The 13463-nt window shown below is 47.4% G+C and overlaps 1 protein-coding gene across 4 annotated transcripts in view; it reads left to right on the top strand.

Annotated features, from left to right (window-relative positions):
- Positions 1-13463, top strand: part of STX1B (syntaxin 1B) — a 29035-nt gene that overhangs the window by 9726 nt on the left and 5846 nt on the right. The window contains exons 3-10 of one of the 4 annotated variants that reach the window (XM_072597531.1): positions 144-243; positions 2782-2856; positions 5740-5813; positions 6673-6781; positions 7083-7156; positions 7624-7761; positions 7850-7960; positions 10830-12907. In XM_072597531.1, coding sequence (XP_072453632.1) covers positions 144-243; positions 2782-2856; positions 5740-5813; positions 6673-6781; positions 7083-7156; positions 7624-7761; positions 7850-7960; positions 10830-10910 — 762 coding nt within the window. In that variant the 3' untranslated portion in view covers positions 10911-12907. Of the gene's footprint in view, positions 1-143; positions 244-2781; positions 2857-5739; positions 5814-6672; positions 6782-7082; positions 7157-7623; positions 7762-7849; positions 7961-9020; positions 10339-10829; positions 12908-13463 lie in introns of those variants that run through there. The other 3 variants (XM_072597532.1, XM_072597529.1, XM_072597528.1) reach the window with 3 other exon arrangements.

Genomic DNA, 13463 nt, shown 5'->3' on the forward strand with positions numbered 1-13463 from the left:
CCCCATACTACCACCTCTCCTTCAAGTCCCAGGACTCTTCCTCCATTGCCAGTACCCCTGAACCCTTCCACCTATTATCCTGGGTCTCTCCTCTCTTCCCCCCCTCCCCCCCCCCCCCGCCCCGATCTATTCAAACTCTACAGGTGGAAGAGATCCGAGGCTGTATTGAAAAGCTGTCTGAGGATGTGGAGCAGGTGAAGAAACAGCACAGTGCCATCTTGGCCGCCCCCAACCCCGATGAAAGTGAGTGGGGGGTGGGGTCCTCAAGCCAGGACAGGGGGAGGGGAAAAAGGTCGTTTGTACCTCCACTGGCTCATTGTCATAATCAACCATTGAATCCTATGGATTCTACCTCCACACTATCTTTGGCTTCTATCCCTTCCTCCTTACTGTCACTGCTGACACATTCTTGTACAGGCCCTAACCACCACCTACCTGGTATATTACAATAGATTTCCCAATGGGTCTTCCCACGTCCCCCTCCTTCTCACCCTCATATTCTTACACATAGATCTAGTCATTCCTCTCCTCTAATAATAATAAAAATTCACCAATTCCCTCTTTATTTCCTCAAAGTTCAAATTCTTCTGCCTAGCATTTAAGGCCCTTCGTGACTTAATGCTGAAATACCTTTCCAGCTTTGTTTCTTATTATGCTTCCACATATTCTTCAGGTAGACTCTGCACTCTGTCTCCTAAATATGCCCGAAGCTTTTCTACCTCAGTGCCTTTCTACCTCTGCCTACGTGTTCCCTCTTTCCCTTTTCACTTGTTGAATTTCTCCCTTCCCTGTAGGTGCAGTTCAGAAAGCTCTTTCCCTCCCCAACCCCCTTGTTGGTAATGACCTTCCCCTTGGACTTCACATGGCATTTTGTTTTTCATATCGAAAAACCATTTACAAGTAATGTCATCTACAGTATATAGTTCACTGTGCATCTCTTATCCTCTTGCTTGACTGAAAGGTCCACAAAGTCAGGTGTCACGTCTTACTCTCTGCCCCTGGCTACTCTAGGACAAAACATATTTCACATATATTCCTTTTTTCCTCCACCAATTGCCCCAGCTATCTCTGGGGTTTCTCCATCCCTAAAATGATAAATTGATGATAATGAGAGGTCTCATTTCTAAAGCATTTTATGGTTTACATGATGCTATCCTCATCTCCATACTCTTAACTTTAAAGTGTCAATTGTGGATATATGCAAAATGGAGCAAGACTTGAAAATCTTAACTCCATTTTACAGAGGGGAAAACTGAGACCCAGAGAGAGGAGAGTCACCTGGCTAGCAAATTATGTTGAGACTTGAACCTTTTCTTGAACATAGAATCTCAGATCAATCTCATCCATGAACTGAGGTTCACACAAATGAAATAACTTATTCAAAGTCACACAGGTAGCACAAGGCAAACCCACAGCCTCTGACTCCACATCTTTTTTCATTTTTTCATTTCAGCACACTGGCCTCTCGGATCTTCCGACAAATCCAGTGTTACATCATGGTCACTGTCTTATGACATAGTTTGCTTGATCTTTCCCCTCCATCTGCACAGTCATGGGGTTGTCAGAACAAGGCCTCCATGACTGGCTCCTGTTTCATCATCATTCTCACCCACCAAAAAAATTAACCCTACAGTGTTTTCTAGTGTTTCCAAGTTTCCCATGATTAGTTGAAGGAACAGGGATGTTTCACCAGGAGAAGAAAAAATTCAGGGGGGATATGATGGCTGCCTTCAAGTAGCTGGAATGGTGCCACATGGAACAGCAATTAAACCTGTTCTTCTGAGTCTCAGAGGGCAGAACCAGGAGTGATAATAAAAACTCAAACTGATAAAGACTTACAAAGTATTTTCCTCATGATGACCCGGGAGATAGGTAGTATTATTCTCATTTTACAGAGGAGGAAACCGAGGCTCAGGGAAGTTAAATTATTTCTCCTAGGTTCACACAGCTGTCAAATGTCAGACCCATGACTCAAACCCATATCTTTTTTTTAAAGTTAATTAATTTATTTTTAGTTTTCAAATTTGCTTTTATAAGTTTTAAATTTTCTCCCCCTCCCTCCCATAATCCTCCCCAAGATGGCATGCAATTCAATATAGGCTCTACATATACATTCTTATTAAATATATTTTCACATTAGTCATGTATAGAAGAATCAGAATGAATGGGAGGAACCATGAGAAAGAAAAAAGCAAAACAATACAAAAAAGAAAATAGTCCTTTTCACTCTGCATTCAGCCTCTGTAGGTCTTTCTCTGGATGTGGATGGCATTTTCCATCTTGAGTCCCTTGGAACTGTCAAACCCATATCTCTTGATCCTAAGTACAAAACTCCAGTGCCCCTTGCAAAGATGCAGATTTCTGTTTCATATTAGGAAATTTCCCCCTATAAATTAGAGATAACCAAGAATGTAATGGCTGTCCTGGAAGGTAGTGAGTTCCTCAATAGTAGTTCTCCATCAGTGGAAGCTAGATGATTGTTTTTCAGGAGCTTTACAGAGAGAGACAGGGACAGAGAGAGAGAGACAGAGACAGAGGCAGACAGAGAGAGAGAGAGAGAGAGAGAGAGAGAGAGAGAGAGAGAGAGAGAGAGAGAGAGAGAGAGAGAGTCCTTAGTCAATGGACTAATGATTTAGTCAGTTATAGGCTCATTGATTCTCAGTTTTACTTTTCCCCCACTGACTAGCACAGACTCCTGCTCACACTAGGAGCCCAGTAACTGTTCATTGAACTTGAACTAAAGTTCTAAAGACTTGACCTTTCCCCTCTTTCACCTCTCAGAAACCAAACAGGAGCTAGAAGACCTGACTGCAGACATCAAGAAGACGGCCAACAAGGTTCGGTCCAAGTTGAAAGGTGAGGAACGTCACCCTAAGGCCTCGGGGTCTCACTGCTGTAGTCTAGGGGAAAATGCTATCTCTCCACTAAGGTAAAAAATACCATCTCCTACATAGATTTACAGGTAAATCTCATTTGTTTATCCAGACTCCCAGACAACAGAGGCTCAAACCCTATCTACTGATTATTGAGAAACAAATGGGTGACCGGGAATTAACTCTCCCCTCTATACTAAAAAAGAACAGAAATTCTGTCTCCAATGGCTGCCGGTTGCAGGTGTTATTATGACAGGTGTGTCTCCTATCTGACTGGCACCAATTAAAAAACCCACCTGTTTCTCCAGAATCCTAGGGGATGAACTTTGAGCCCTGTGCAGTTGAGTTCAGTCTTATCCACACTTAGCAAATGCTTGTGAAGTCTTAGGCTGAGTACTGATTCAGCACATCTCTGTGGTATGGTGGAAACAACTCAGGCCTGGAAGTCATGAGGGCTGGGTTCTGAATTCTCATCCTGGTGTCTCTTACTATGTAACCTTGGAGAAGTCATTTCCCTTCTCTGGACCTCAGGGTTCTCATCTATAAAATGAAGGGGTGGGTCCTGAATGGTCTTTAAGCTCTCTTCCAACATTCTATGGTTCCATATTTTAATGTTCCAAGTTCCCTTCCAGTTAGGACATTCTGTGTTCTAAGGTGGCTTCTAGCTCTGATTCTGGAGATCATCTATTGCTGGGGCTCCCAGCCTATGACCCATTGACTATAATGGAGGGCCATGGCGTAATTATCGCAATTACTTTGCAAAGGATTTGCAAAATTATGGCAGAGCCCACACATTTTCATATGTTCTTGTTTAGTCGTTGATAATATTCATTTCTTCAGCTTCTGAATACTAGTAGTACAACAGAATTTCTTAGGCAGCGAGACAGTGCAATGAGTAGAGCCCTGGACCTAGAGGAAGGAAGACCTGAGTTCAAATTTGATCTCTGACACCTACTAATTGTGTGGTCCTGGGCAATGCACTTAACCTCCTGTCTGCCTCAATTTCCTCATCTATAAAATGGAGGCAATGAATAGCATCTGCTTCCCAGGGTTATAGTGAGGATAAATTGAAATGCTTTGTAAACTTTAAAGCACTGTGTGAATTCTAGTTATTATTATCAGATAATCATGTGAAATGTTTTGATGTTAAAAAGAGATCCTTATCCTTGAAAGGGAAACTATTATAGGCACTGGAGACAGAGGATCTGGGTTTGAATCCCACCTCTGACAGTACCTGTGTCAGATCTTGGACAAGTTATTTCAGTTCATCTGTAAAATGAGGGGGTGGGCTTGATGATCTCTGAGCTCAGGATCTGTGACCTGAATAAAATAATCCAATCATGAGATACTAGATTTGGACTGGGAAGGGTATGCAAAGTCTTCAGTCCTATCTTCTCATTTTATAGCTGAGGCAACTTAGGCTCGGAGAAGAAAAATGACTTTCCCAAGGCCACCACAGTAAGAGAGGTCAGAACTGACCTTTCACTCAAGGTCTCAGGGGTGAGGAAATAATAATAGCAGACTCAGGATTTGAACTCAGGTCCTCCAACTCCAAATTCAGCGCTCTTTTTACCCTGCCACCAAAGCTGCCATTCACTCATTTTACTTACAAATTCTTACTGATGCTTTTTTGTCTTTTTTAACACCAAAGTCATTCCCTCTTTAACCCCACCCCATCCCCACCCCCTCCTCTCAACCACCAGAAAACTGTCCTGAGCAAAAGAAAACATTTAGGCAAAACTGACTAACACAGGGACCTCATCTGAGAGCACGGGCAACATTCCAAACCCGGTATGTAAATCTGACCCTCAGTTTGTCAGATCACTCCATTTTACAGAGCGGGAAACTGAGGTCCAGACTGACTTGCCCAGGGTCACCAGAAAGTCTCAGAGGGCAAGTGCATGTTCTGACTCCAAGTCAAGTTTCCTTCTCCTCCAACATGGAGCCTTCTGAGCAATGTGACTGTTCCTCTGGTCGTCTTAAATCTGCCATTGACTGGCAGGCCACTAGTTATTCATCTCCATTTTATGGTCCTAGGTCTGTGCAAAAATGGGGAAGCCAAAGTTCTTAGACACAGCCCTTAGGCCTGAAAAAGGGCCCAAAATGTTCCTACATTTCCAGTATTCTTACATTTTACTTCCCACCATGCAGTCCATGATCCAGTTACACTGACCTACTCAGTCTTTCTGTTACATGAAGCTCCACGTCTTCGCTCCATGCATTTTAAACTGGCTGTGTTCCCAATTCCTGGAAAACTCTCGGTCTTCCTCCTACCTTTAGCTTCTTTCAAATTCCAGCCTTCCTCAAGAGGCCTTTCCTTGCCTCTTCCCTTCCTAACCTTCTGATACTTGCATTTTATCAGTTCTATGTCTGTACATTTATTTCTATACATACATATTTACTTATTACATGCCTTCTTCCTCTCATTACAGTGTAAACTCCTTGAGGGAGTTTTGTGGGGTTTTTGTTGTTTTGTGGATTTTTTTTGCCTTTCTTTGTGTCATCAGCATTTAGCACAGTACCTAGTATATAGTAAGCACTTAATAAATGAATGTTAATATATACATCAACAAGGGAAGATTGAATTACATTTAATAGAATTTTAGGCTCAAAGTATATTTTATTACATTCTCAGTTCTCTGAAGATTGGGAATCAGCGCATGGCTATTCCCAGTTATAGAAGATCACTAGTACCCAAGGTATGCTTTCTCAAGCATTCCAGATGCCTTGAAGCCTTTCCCAGGAAGCTATGGTTAGGTTGGGAAGGAGGGTCATAGGAAATCTTGTGGGTCACCCCTCCCAGCCTGACGGTCTCTCCTTTGCACTGCTCCACACTCTTCACTCTGCTTACCTGCTCTCCTGGCAGCGATTGAGCAAAGCATCGAGCAAGAGGAAGGACTGAACCGGTCTTCAGCTGACCTCCGTATCCGAAAGACCCAGGTAAGAGGGATCAACCCCTCCCCAGGAAAGTTCCCTAGCCATCCTTTGTCCCAAGCAGTACCACAATCTCATGGAGTCATCTCTGGCCTGGCCCAGATGGGTCTTCACATCCCAATCATCTGACTTGTCAGAAGCCTGCCCAGTCCTGGGCTCTAGAAGGGCACAGAGGATGCCCATCCCCAAACTAGGGGGTATGAAGTAGAGGTGGGGAGGGGGGGAAACAGGACTTAACCAGTTCCCCAAACCTGGCCTTCTCTCTCTCCCTCTGCTCTCTATTTTTTATTCCCTTCACCCACCTTTTTCCCACTGTTTAAATACTTCCCCTTTGTCACTTAATCTTTGTCTCTTAATCTCTGACCTGTCACTCTCTGCCTCTTTCCATCCTCTCCCTTCCCTATCTTTCCTCTGCTTCTTCTTTCATCCTCATTATCTTTCTACTCTTGTCACTGTATCTCTCTCCCACTTCCTCCACCATCTCCTTTATCTTCTCTGTCTCCCTTTCCCTGCCTTTCTCTTCTCATCTGTGTCTCTTTCGCCTCTTCCCCTGCCCTTCTCTTTCTTTTTCTCCTCTCTTTTCTTTCCTCTTCCTTCTCCTTCACCTCTTCCTCCATCTTCTTTCTGCTTCTTTCTCTCTCTCTCCCTACTTTTCTCTCCACACCATTCATTCTCTCTCTCTGTCTCTGTCTGTCTCTGTCTGTCTCTGTCTGTCTCTGTCTCTCTGTCTCTGTCTCGGTCTCGGTCTTGGTCTCGGTCTTGGTCTCTCTCTCTCTCTCTCTTTTCCTCCCTCCCTTAACTTGCCTCCTCTCATTGCTGTCTCTCTTGGCCTTACCTGGGGGTCTATTCCTCCCCCCTCCCTAAGCACTCCACACTGTCTCGGAAGTTCGTGGAGGTGATGACTGAATATAATGCAACGCAGTCCAAGTATCGAGACCGATGCAAGGACCGGATCCAGCGACAACTCGAGATCAGTGCGTACTTGGCCCTCCCCTCCCTGCCTACCCAGCTTTCCCCAAATTCTGACCTGCTCCTGGCCTGTGGTTGAGGCTCACAGACCCTGGGACCAATCTGAGATTTACAGGTTCCAGGAGGGAAATGGGGTGGGCAGAGAGGTCTAAACTGAGGCTGGGCCCACCTCTTTTAGGCCTACACTGAAGAGGGGCTTGGGGACTCCCCTAGGCCCAGACCCTTCCCTGGGTATCCATCCTGTCTTTCAACTGGCTCCCTCGCTGGGTCATCCCCATCCCCTCCAATGTCCCTTTCTCTCTGCAGCTGGAAGGACCACAACCAATGAGGAGCTGGAAGACATGCTGGAGAGTGGAAAGCTGGCCATCTTTACGGACGATGTGAGGGAGGGACGGGGTAGTGGGAGGGGGAGACCTCAGCATTCTGTGGTTATCCTTCCACCCAGGACAGAACTCTTTGGCTCATTTGTCCGTGCCCACCGACAGTTCCCAGGGGTTCTCTCCTCTTGGGCGCTTTGTTGTTATTATTTTTCTCACTCAAGCCCTGTATTTCTGTCTTGCCTAACTCTCCCTCTCTTACATAGTAATTTATCAATCAGTCAACAAGCATTTATTAAGTACCTACTGCATGCCACATATGGGCCCCTTAATTGTTGGGACTGGCCTCCAACAGTACCTGTCCCCTGGTCTCTGGGAGCTGGGGGGATATCAGAACTAAGGATTGTCAGAAATCTCGATCAGATCTAGGACCAAAGCAGTTATTTCACAATGAAGGGGATGAACCTGATGTGTCTGCTGATGAGGCCCATTCTTCATCTCCATCCCCACCCCCACCTCCACCTCCCCAGATCAAGATGGACTCACAGATGACCAAGCAGGCTCTGAATGAGATTGAGACAAGGCACAATGAGATCATCAAACTGGAGACCAGCATCCGGGAGCTGCACGACATGTTTGTAGACATGGCCATGCTTGTGGAAAGCCAGGTAGAGTTGTGTGACCCCATGGTCCTCTCCAGACTGTTATCTTTGACTGCTGGACCACTTGGAGCCATACGGGCCCTTCTCTCTGCAGGGGGAGATGATTGATCGAATTGAGTACAACGTGGAACACTCTGTGGACTACGTGGAGCGGGCTGTATCCGACACCAAGAAAGCCGTGAAATATCAGAGCAAGGCCCGGAGGGTGAGAGGGTTGGGCTGGAGCTGGGCCAGGGTTAGGTGGATGGGAAGGAAGTTGGGGACGGGGAGGCAGAAGGCTGGGGTTTAGGGCAAGAAGTATGAGGTAAGTGGTGAAATAGGGGTGGAAGGACCTAATCTCCTGCTCTGACCTCTTCCTTATTTCTGTTTGTCTTTTTTCTCCTGCCCTCTTCCTCTGTGCCCACATCCCTTTTCTCTCTTTACATTCCCAATTACCTCGTCCTCTTTGGCCCTGCCCATCACCTGCTGTCCACCTTTGCTTCTCCTGTTTCACCGTCTTCCTTTTTCTCTCCTTCCCTTTTTCCAATCTTTCCTCCTCTAACTTACCTTTTTTTCCTCTGCCTCCTCCAATTTTCTCTCCCCCCGCCCCTGACTCCCTCCCTCCTCTCTCTCCTCTTTTTGTCTTCTGTATTGCTCTCTCCATCCTCTTCCTCTCACCTCTCCTTTCATCCTCCGTTCTTGCCTTTCTCCTTTCCTTTCACCTTCTCTTCTCCTTCCTCCTTTTCCCCTCTTTTCTGACTTTCTTTTCTCTTACCTTTTTCCTTTTTACCTCCCTCTTTCATATTTTTCCTTCTTCCTGTTCTCCCTTACGTTCTCCTTTCTCTTATCGCCTTCGTTATTTCCTTTCCCCCTCACTTTCAACGCCTCTCTCCCCTCCTTCCTGTTCGCTTTTCCTTTCTTTTTCTTCCTCCTCTAATCCTTTTTTTTCCTCTCCCTTTCTTCTGTCTTTCCTTTCCCTCCTTCCATCTTCCCTCTTCTTTTCTCCCTTTTCCCTCCTCTCTTTACTTCCCTCCTGTCTTTCCTCTCTCTTCCTCTTTCCTTTTCTCTCTTCCTCTCCTCCCCTGTTACCTACTCTTTCCTCCTTTTCTCATCGTTTCCTCACCTCCCCTTTCCTTTCTTTCTCCCCTCCCCCTTTCCTGTCCCTTCATTCTCCTCTCCTTTTCCTTTTCTTTCTCCTCTCTACATTCCTTCCTCTACTTCCTTTCCTTCTCTCCTACCTCCCTCTTTCTGTCTCTCTGTCTCCCGTTACTTTCTCCCACCTGCAGAAGAAAATCATGATCATCATCTGCTGTGTGGTGCTGGGGGTGGTGCTTGCGTCGTCCATCGGGGGGACGCTGGGCTTGTAGACTTGTCCCCTTACTTTCTCCTCATCTCCCCAAGACCCCCTCACCAGAATGGGAGCAATACCCCTCCCCCATCCATCCATCCATCCATCCCCCAGCTCCCCCTACCCGTCCCCCTTCTTCCAGTCTCAGCCCCTAAGATTGGATCCAGGCAGTGCCCTCTCCTCCCCTCCACTGTCCATAATATGGACCTGAGCAATCCCCTCCCCACCCTGAAGTGGGACCCCCATGTCCCATGCCCCTCCTCCGCATGTAGATTACAGCAGGCATGAGCCCTAGCCACCTGCCTCTCCCCACACAGGCCTAGCACCATGGGGGCCCACATGCTGGCAATGTGTAGGGTGGGCATGTGTGTGCTCGGGTGTACGTGCACGCTGGCTCCCCCCACACTCTCCCCTCCCCCATTGCCCCATCCTATGTGTCTGCCTGTGGCCTGAGCTGTCATATACATTGTGGCTGAGTGTATCCCTCCATCAATCCCTACCATGTGTGTCCAGTACAGATTGTAGGGGCTCTGATAGTGGGAGAAGGTGTGGTCACATACGTGGATCTGTAGGCACACTCACTGGCACTGACAAAGTTTGTCTGAGGGACAGCTTCCACATCTATACACACACATGCACGCACACACTCACACACACACACAGAGGTCTGTATGCTCATACATTGCGGATGACATCCTGGGGTATGAATAGCCACCTGCATCCAGTCCATTCACCCTAGATGTACATAGATCATAGGTCAGGGTGTGTGTGTGCTCGGATACACACATGGAGGTGTAAACAATGTGACTTGGTATGTATACAGAGACCCGCTCATTTCTTCCCAGCCATGTGTACACATACACCTTCTTGCTGTGTTTATCCACACGCTATGTAGATACCTATTGTGTTTGTTGTATGACTTATCTTTGTTTAAGCAGTATGAAAATTTACATGCATACACACATGCACGCACGCAAATATGCCTCTCTACTAGACGTGTGTAAATGACCTTTGCATGTGTGTGCACGCTCCTGCACGTATTTACCTCCAGGAGGTGTGTGTGGAGTATGATTGTATGTTAGCCCCAGGCAGAGCCCACCACACTGTGTGTATAACATCTGTATATGTGGGCACAGAGATATATATTTCTATGACCTATCTATACATATTTGCGTGTGTGTTTGTGTGTACATGTGACTACATGGTGTGTCTATAACCCTTTATGTATTCCATACACACATATATTTATCAGCACAGCTGTGTGTCCTGTATGGGTTTGTGTGCATCTGTGTTTAATCTGAGGTCATTCCCCACTCTCCTCCCCCTGCAGGTCTGCACAAGTTCATGTGGAGATGCAAGCTCAAATATTGTGCAACTAGGCATCTTGCCACAAGATTGTGGATCTTTCACATACACACAAACAGACTGCTATCGGTACCATCTCTGCCTCTAGCTTTCATGTTGGTGCATACAGAGGCCCTGACACCCCTAAGCTGGCAGGGGTCTGGCCTGGGTGGCCGCATGACACATACACACATGCTCACAGAGGCATATACACAGACATGCGCACACACACACACGCCTCATTTGTTGGAGAGAGCCTGGGGGAAATAATGGGTGTGCATTTGACATACTTCCTGAAGCCTGACAGAGCTAAAAAAAACACAGGGGGTAGGCAGCCAAAGGCCTGGAAGCAGGATTTTTTTCTGTCCCTGAGACCCAGTTTCTCCTATGCCCTTTGCTTTAGGGTTCTAGGTCCAACACTCATCTTCCTCCTAATGGTGTGATCCTGCTGTGTCCCATACTTACTCCCTCTCTGCCTCGGTAACATGGGCCTTGGCTGCCATCCATAGCAGAACTCAACATGCCCTGAGATGCACTCAGCCTACACTGGAGATCCATAGTTAGATTTTGAGCCCTGAAGCTATTAATTAGTAACTTTATTTTGCTCTGTATTTGTTTCAGTTGCATCAGGACTACTGTATTTCCTTGTGTATCAACTGCCTTTTTTCTAAAGCCATGCCTGGAGCATAGAACTGGTTCATACAAGGGTTGGGCCTCCCTCTTCTCCCCCAAACCCCTGCTCCCTGAATTAAGTGGGGGCTGGCCAGGAAGTACAGCTGCTATGTGGGTAGACTCTTCATCCTTGTGGTGCAGCTAGGGCAGTGTAGGGGTGAGGAGGAAGGTCTCCCATGCCTTCACTCAGGGCTTTGTTTAGTTTGGCATAGCCTGGGAGCCCATGGTAGTTCAACCTTGCTCTCTGCACCTAGGGGCCCCAGATTCCTCTCACTAGTTGGAGAGAACCAAGGCTGGACCTCCCTTATGGTAGCAATAAATAATTCCCCAGCTAGGAAAGACATGCCCTCTCAGGGATGGGCAGCTCTGTGTGTGTGTGTGTATGTATATATGCATCAGTATGTGTATGTGTATTAATGTCTTTGTTTTGTGTGTATCTCAGTACACATACACACACACACATATGCACACAAATACACACACACACACACAAGCAACAGGCTCCAGGGGCCCCTTTGGTCCACTGGCTGAATTATGTACCAGACACAGATGACAATGGAATACCCTCTCCCAGGCTATAGGCATCATTGCCATGTTCAGATATGTGTCTAGTTCATTTGCACACCCACCAACATGGTTGGATATATGCCAACATGCACATATGCCACCCTTGGATCACTGGTGATATATGGCATTGACATAATCCCTCAGTCTCCCTCCTTCTCCACCCCACCCCTGCACCTACATGGCCTTTATAAATGTGCCCTCAGGGTGTGACTAATTAGGGATTTTTAGGCATAGCTGAACCCATAAGGAACATCCACTAGAGGTGAAGTTGACATGTAAGTGAACTTCCCACAGCCCACAACTTTTCTCATGCATATGTGCATCACCCACCCCTTTGGTCAGATCATGTATGTTCTCGTATGTAGATAAGGACTGTGGTTACTGTACCTGTTTAAGAGTGGTTGTCTACGGAAAGTTACTTCTCCCACCCTGGTCAGCAGAGGCCTGTTTCCAGGAAAAGGTGAGCCAGCTTCTCAGAACAGAAAGTATTTGCTATTTGAGCTCCTTTCCCCCCATTACTGTCTCTTTCTAACCTATTTTGGTTGAGGTCTTTGTGCCACTAGGCCCTTCCAGACTTAGACTGCCTCTCACAGTCTCTCTGCCCCACCATCACCCACCCTCAGCCCCTACTAAAGTCCTCAAACCAGGAAGCCCAGACCAGCCTAGGATAAAGGCCAATTAATGCAAAAACAGACAAACTCCTCTCCCACCATCCCCACCCACCCCACACATACATTAACACATATGGAAAGGAAATTTTGTATAGTGGAAAGAATCCTGGAATGAGCATTCAGGAAATCTAGGGCCTAATCTTTGCCCTGTCTCCGAGTCTGTGTGACCTTAGGCATGTCTCTTCCCTTTTCCCTCTCTGGGCTTCAGTTTCCTCCTCTAAAAATGGTGGTGATAGACTAGATGCTCTAAGGTCTTTTCAAATTCTGACATTCTGTGATTTTTACACATACACATACGTATACACACACATTTTCTTGCCCACTCTGTGTTCAGAGACAGCTCCCGCAGGGTGCCAATTCCACATCGCTTCACCCTGTGCTGTCTACATGGTAGCTGTGCCCACACGCCCATCCTGTGTTTGCCAGTCGTCCCCATTTCTACTTCTTCCACTCCCCCCTCTAAGGGTGTCCATGAGAACCTCTGAGAATCTCATCAGAGCTCCTTCATCATTTGGGTCTTCCTGTGTTCTGGGAGGTTACGTCCCAGCGATCCCACTGCATCCCCCAGCAAGTCTTGTCTCCTTCGCTCCGCTCTGGGGTTTCTGTCCTTGGTTCTGGGCGTGAGTGGTAGAGACACATCCAAGATTCATCACAGGCATGTTTCCATCCATGCTTGCCGCTTGTGCCCGTGTGTGCAGGTGTCTTGTCTGGGTACAGATGTGTTTGCATGTAAATGGAAAGGTGTGCCCCGCTATCCCCACGGAACACCCTCAGAGTACGTGGCCATCCGCTGTATCTCCCTAAGTCCCAAGCCCTCCGTGGATCCTGTCCGCAGGTTCAGGCTGGCCCGGGGGTGGCATGGAGGGGGTGGCCGGGGGCACCTCTCCCCCCTCCTAGCCCCCCGCCCAGTTCTGCCTCTCACTAAGCACACTGTGTGTACATCCCATGTGCCCGTGGGTCTCTACACACGCTCCCAGCGCGCTCCAAGCGTGTACACTCTGTGTCTATGCATCGCCCCCTCCGCCCCGCAGCCCTTGTCCAGCCTGACCCGCACCCAGGACGGCCCGGGCTCCCCCGCCCCTCCGCGCTGTGCAGCCGTGTGGCTGGCGTGTCGCGTGACGTAGCCC

The sequence above is a fragment of the Notamacropus eugenii genome, chromosome 3 (genome assembly GCF_028372415.1).
Source record: "Notamacropus eugenii isolate mMacEug1 chromosome 3, mMacEug1.pri_v2, whole genome shotgun sequence".
Taxonomy (NCBI): Eukaryota; Metazoa; Chordata; class Mammalia; order Diprotodontia; family Macropodidae; genus Notamacropus; species Notamacropus eugenii.